This window comes from Zea mays, chromosome 2 (genome assembly GCF_902167145.1).
Source record: "Zea mays cultivar B73 chromosome 2, Zm-B73-REFERENCE-NAM-5.0, whole genome shotgun sequence".
NCBI lineage: Eukaryota > Viridiplantae > Streptophyta > Magnoliopsida > Poales > Poaceae > Zea > Zea mays.
The window spans coordinates 137,382,708-137,389,376 of record NC_050097.1 but is presented as its reverse complement, the minus strand read 5'-3'; the positions used below and the strand labels follow the sequence as shown (position 1 = coordinate 137,389,376).

The 6,669-nt window shown below is 45.8% G+C and overlaps 1 protein-coding gene across 1 annotated transcript; it reads left to right on the top strand.

Moving 5' to 3' along the window:
• Nucleotides 1–3,358: 3,358 nt before the first annotated feature.
• LOC109944026 (uncharacterized) lies at nucleotides 3,359–5,807 on the top strand. The gene is given in 2 exon segments (XM_035965343.1): nucleotides 3,359–4,607; nucleotides 5,454–5,807. A coding segment is annotated over 1 exon segment (621 nt). The 5' UTR covers nucleotides 3,359–3,445; the 3' UTR covers nucleotides 4,067–4,607; nucleotides 5,454–5,807.
• The last annotated feature ends 862 nt before the right edge of the window (nucleotides 5,808–6,669 follow it).

Below are 6,669 nucleotides of genomic sequence, written 5' to 3'. Positions count from 1 at the left end.
ATGATAAGATCATTATGTTAATCGGAACATGGAGAACCACCCGGGAAAACAGTGCTACCACAAGGGTTTATGGACGCCCTTGGCTGATTAATTAGGAAAGCTAGTGGATGACTACCTTACCCGAAAGGGGCAAGGGCAGTAGGGGAGTGGTCAGTGTAGGGAGGCCCTTGGGATGATTTTGCTGTGATGGCGGTCATGCGAGGGATTCCTGCATTGGAGCTTCCTATAAACTGTAGCGGGTTTTCTGAAGCTAGTGGAACTTTGTAAAGGCCTCGTAGTGTTACCCTGCCTCGCCTCCTCGGTAAAGGTGTATGGGATTGGTCGTCTCTTGGCAGATGGGTAACATGACTTGTGGGTAAAGATGCGAAACCTCTGCAGAGTGTAAAACTGGTATACTAGCCGTGCTCACGGTCATGAGCAGCTCGATTAAAGATGCGTAACCTCTGCAGAGTGTAAAACTGGTATACTAGCCGTGCTCACGGTCATGAGCAGCTCGGACACTCACATGATTAAATTATGGAACTTAAACTCAATTTGTCATATGCATTGCCTCGCAGGTGATGTTATTACTTTTGTTCTACTACTTAATTGGGTTGGTATTTACTTATACTTAGTAATTGCTAATAAAATTTTGACCAACTTTAAAAGCAATGCTCAGCTCTAACCATCCTCTTTGGTAAGCCTTACACTTCACATGAGCTCCCACCTTTGGTGAGTTCATGCACATTATTCCCCACAACTTGTTGAGCGATGAACGTATGTGAGCTCACTCTTGCTGCCTCACCCCCCCACAGGTCAAGAACAGGTACCGCAGGATGAGGCGCATGGAGGATGCTACGATGTGTTCGTGAGAGGTCTAGGTCGTCGTCTCCCAGTCAACTTTGGGTTGCTGGACCGTTGTCTCCTTATAATGTAATTATTTATTTATTTTGTATAGAACTCTTGTTATATAGTAAAGATGTGACATTCGATCATGTGCCATGATTCATCATATGTGTGAGACTTGGTCCCAGCACACCTGTTGATCATGTTCGCGCCTAGGTCTTGGTGCCCCGAAATCCGGGTGTGACATCAATCAACTTGGGGAAACCATCTTCATTCGGGCAAAAGCTAGTTTGACAACGAACCTCCATCTGACTTCTGAGGAAAGGAAAGGGGGAAAGCATTTTTGAAATGAAGGGATGAGAGCAAGATTATTTTTAAGAAAATAGTTTTGACTCAAAAACTTTTGATCAGGCTAAGGGTTACGTCCTACGGCCAACCTAATAGCTCCGATACCACCTGAAGCGCCCAGATCCTCTGGGACTCAAATGTGATACAATTACTAGTCCCATGAGGCTAGTAAACACATTTATACATCAGATGATTCCAGAACTGCTTAAACGAGACAAACCTATAAAGGTGGCGATCAACTTTAAGAGTTGGTCCACAACTCGGGACATATCATCAGAGTGGGGCTGAAGCAGCCCGATATACACAGCGAAGCAAATCAGCGGTCCAACAGCCACAGGCAAGGTTGGGAACTGTCGTAACTCTTACCCGATCTCCTTTTTCTGAAAAACAACAAATAAGCAAGGGTGAGTACAAACGTACTCAGCAGCCCACCTTCACCCGCAGAATGGGGAAATCAGATATAATGCATGGAATATGTGGAGCTCAGGATATTTTGCAGAAACAACAATATTTTTATGCAGGGTTGTTTTGTAAAACATTTTGTATTTTTCAAAGTGCATCCTCTCCCAAAGGAGCAGGAAGTTTTTCAATATTAGAACAAAATCCCCTGTACTAAACCATCCAGGTATCTCAGGAGTTTCCCACTGGTTTTCATTTTCAAAAATAGCTACTGGACTTCCCATCCACCATAGCTCACGGCTCAACCGCCGGACCTTTTAAAAACCACTTTTCTCAAACACACCTCTTTTTTTGAAAACAAAACACTAATTGCCATACCACACCAGACTCGTCCATTCTAGTGGACACGGACTATTCGAATAGGTTTGAACTCTGCGCAGAGGTGTACACTTTACCCACTAGTCCGGCTCTGCGATCTCATAGCTAGTGAGACCCGAAACAAAATCTCTTTCTTTCCTCGCACGTCCTTACCTTAGCGGTTATACCGGAAGGAGTCAGGCCACCGCCATGTCCAAACCGAACAAAACATTCCCCCTCCTTATCCTCTCGGTGCTCCCAGCCTTCATAACCCTGAGGTTTGAACCGTACGAGTTCAGATTGAGTGACTGCCCATACAGTCTCGAGTGGCTGTACTTGTCATGAGTACAGGTAGTGAAGGATGACAAACCGGTTCTTATATGAGGGGACAATCCTTCTACTCACGCCTAAACCAGCTGAGCCATCACCTTAGGCCCTCCCCTAAACCAGAGAGTCCCTGATCATCCCTACTCAAAGGTGATGAGGGTGAAAACCCTTCATCATACACATTTTGAAAAATATTTTCTTTTGAAAACTCACACCTTTTCTCAAATCATTTGTAACAAATATATCAAGGATTGATTGCGGCAAGCGGTTGGGTGACCATAATAACTTGTCTCAAAATCATATCATGCATAAAATAACAGGCTGAGCGTTGTGGTTGTAAAACATAGGTAATTTATGCATCAAAGGGATCCAGTGAGCTTGCTGTGCTTATCCGTCGAAGGGGGAAGGGGAGCTCGTGGAACTGGCTTCTAGCTCCACTGCCTGGCGTAGACTTGCAGATCTGGCCTCCACGAGACAGCACGAACGCTCCGATAACTATGCAACATGAACAAGCAAATATACAAACAAGCAAGTATACCAACAAATATTTAGTATAGTGGTCAGAATAGCGATATATGGATGGGTAGAGTCTTGAGTAGAATCTGTGTCATGTGGTGTTGAGATACTACTAGTGGTGGAGCGGAGGTGCTTATCGTGATGTTCGGAACATAGTTGTTCCGAAAATCGGTGCGTCCGGTGATTACTTAAAATTCATCGCTCGCGCGAATACGAATTTGGAAGCCCGACGCACTCGGATTATTTTACCCCGAACAAATTGGAACTCGACGAAGGAAGTTTTCGGAACAAATTACAAGTGCCGAAATAAGTTTATTTTGGTCTGTCGTTTCTTGTTCTGATCCAAATCTTTGGATATAGGTAACTGGTAAAAATTCATATGCCAGAGTCTTCGCTAAATTCGAAGAAGGAAACATGTATCCGTATTGCGTATCGACCCACTATACATCACTAAAAATCTGGATTCAAAAATATCTGTGATTTTCGGTAAACAAAAGAAAAGAAAATAATTTAAAAAATCAACGGATCCTATCCTATTTCCCAGCCGCTCTCTCTCTCTCCCTTCCCTGATTTTTCAGCCGTCAGCCTTATCCCTCGCCGCGCGCTTGATATTCTCCCACGCGCAGGCTTCTTCCTCCTCTCCAACGCACGGCGCTCCCTCTGTCTTCTTCCCATGGCCGAGCGCGCCTGGATCTTCTCCCTCCCAGGCGTTTGATAGATCGGCCGCTTGTTCCTCTCCGCTGCTCGCCGGTTCCCTTTCCCCAAGCTCCATGGCTGCTACACCTCCCCAGCCGAGCGGCTCTTCCCCACGGCGCTCCCTCCCTGCTTCTCCCTCCCTCTCGCGTCTTCTCCTCGCCGGCGTGCTCCTGCTCCAGCCATGGCGCGCGCCCCTGCTTCCATGGATGCCGCACCCGCTGCTTGCTCCCCTTGCTTCTCCAGTCCGAGCTCCTTCCCCTCGACTTCCCATGGCCGGCTTCGTGCTCACCCAGCCCCTGCTCTGTTTCTTCCACGGCCGAGTCTCTTTTTCCTTTGTCGTCGCCGTTTTCCTGTGCCGCGGCCTCGCCCAGCCGTTCCTCCTCTTTCCTCTTGCTCGGGTTCAGTCCAGTTCGCCCCTGCGCTTGCCATGGTGGCCGTCGCGCCCATGCCGGCTGGAGCTCGCTCGGCTGCGGTCTCGTCCCGGCTCCCTGCTGTGGCTCGCCGCGTCCCTGTGTTTGAATTGGTCGACCTTCACTCTTCTCCCCATGGTCGGACAACCTCGTCGATGCTGCTATTTGGTGGTCGCCTCTTGGCCTGATTTCGTGATTGCATCTGCACTCCTTTGCTTGGTCTGTCGTCGTTCTCCAGCTGTTCAGCGCATTCGTCGGGCCGTGCTTTGTGTCGGAGTTCCCTCCCTGCAGACCTCGTCGTCGCCCATGGTCACAGATCTCATTCTCGCCTCCTGTGCGCGCTGACAGCATTGTCTCCTCTGTGCTCGCTGGCCATCACGGCGTCCCAGTCTATCGCGCCGCGCTCTAGTCGTCGATTCGCGGTCATGTCTGTTTCTCCATCAATCTCCCTCAACGGACCCGCCCTTCACCTTTGGTCGTGCCAGCAGGCACTTGAGTCACCGTCCTCGACGTTTGTTGACGCGCGGGTCGCCTCGGCCTAGGTCCTCGTCTTTCACCAGCAGCTCGTCACGGGACCGGGTGTCGAGCTCCTTTCCCAACAAACGCCGGACCTGCATCTGCGTGCGCCATCAGCCTTAGCTCGTCGGTCACGCTCGCTGGATGTCCGATCAAGGACTTCAACTACAGGTTGTTGTCGTTCGTGCAAACATCAAATCAAATTGTGATGTGGTAAGCTAATTCGTTATTTTTGCTACTGGTTCGATAATTGGATTAAGTAAATTTATTAGGTATGTTAGTTCTCTTGTCAATAGCACACGAGTGTTGTGGTTGTATTTAATGATTGTCAAAATACCTCCTCATATATATAATGTGTGGTTATGTACATGAATGTGGAGTAGACGCAGTGTGCGACAAAGCTTAGATTAAGATGCAAATTATGCGCAGCGGGAGTATGGTGGGATTTGTAAAGCTAGTGATAGGTTTAGTATCTCGAATGAGTAGTCGACAGGCTCCGTCAATGCTATGGTGTTAATTTTGCTTGTATGATAAGTGATGCTTTGCTTTAATTGTCATCATATTATACGTGTAATAAATAGTTAAATGAATTAAAAGAACGTGATGTCGTGTTTTAGTCGTCATTATACTTGAGGTTTAATGGTTGTTTAAACATCATAGATAGATGTTGCTTGCTCCTCTTGGTATTTAGAAGTGAGTAACATAGATAAATTTGTTTCTATGCAAATCCGAGAACTTTATAGTGAGGAAATGTATTTACGCACTTCAAGTTTTGTTTTCTTCTAAGTTGTAGATGCCCCAGGTTAATAAGTTTAAGTTGTGGTAAGGTTAAGGAGATTTAGTGCTTAAGCATGGTTTACGAGTGCTTAATGTTTGAATTAGATCCGATTAAATAAGAAGCGTAATTATTATAGTTAGTCTTATGACGAAAGCTAGCGTTTACTTGTGATTGGTTCTAATGTCTTGCTAGTCAATATTTAATCCTCTACTGTGTAACATTATTTAGTAACGTACAAGTTGTTTTTATGTTCATACATGTGCATTATGCATACCATATAGGTACGATAATTCATCACGTGATGCGAAAGATGAGCTGAGTCGACCCCAAGATGCTGTTAAGCGTGGGCTTCTTCGCAAAGTGATACTGATGGACGAACCTGAAGATGGATAACCTGATCAAGTGCCAGGACAAAAGATAGTCGTCAAGTGGATGTCACCTAACAACACCAACCTAGTGTTATCAAGGCAAGCCCCGGTGCATTTGCTACCTCCTTGCTATTTTCAAATCTTTATCACCTTATATGATGCATTAGGTGATAGAAGTTGTGTGCTAAATAATTGTTGTATTTCCTTCCTTGAAAAATTGATTACCCTTCCTTGATACCCTTTTTGAAAAGAATTTTATGATGCTTAGCCTTGCTCTAGAAAAATAAAAATGTTTTGTTATAAAACAAAAGTGATGCTTCAGTGGGTGGGAATGTTTTCAAAAAGAAAATACTTATGATGGTGAATCCGTCAAAGGCCTTGATGGGTTTAACATCGGAAAAGATGTACCTCTGCCAGGTACCAAACTTTGGATTTAAATAATAAAGCTGAGACCAGGCGGTTGACTTGCACGAGAAGGGAGTCTCGGTGTAGTGTCTCTGTCTGAGTCGATTAAGGACCGTGTCGATGTGGGCCTGCTGACCGAGGACCCTTTAACTAGTCACATGCCTCATCATGGGTAAGCTTTGCCTCGGTCAGACTAATACTAGAAAGGCCAACACGTAATGGGAGTGGAGAGATGGCGAGAGTAGCGTGTACCCTCCGTGGCAAGAGGCTGGACGGTGGTGTATCTGTGCTCTCTGTTGGCGTGAACCCGGTCTAGTCTTAAGAAACCCGGTGGCGAGTTGACATATGCAAGGGTTAAGTGCTACATATGTCGTGTGATTGGAGATCCCCAGTTGGGTATTACTTGATTCGGGTCGCCGTTACTTCTCGGATATGAAGACTTGGTCACTGACTTACACGCAGCAATCCAGTGAATTGATGGGATGATAAAAGACGGCTAGTGTAGGCCAAGTGCTTGAACTAGGATAGAAAGAACTGTAGATGCAGGTAACTTTACTTAACCTGACAAGTAAAACTGAATTTTTAAAGATCTACTCATAGTAAGCTTTTCTGCAAAACATAGTCTTTGATTCTTGATAAGGCTTACCTTGAATCCTTTTAAAACCAGCATACCCTTGCGAGTCTTTTCTTTAGTCGGGTAAGTCTTGCTGAGTACTTGCATACT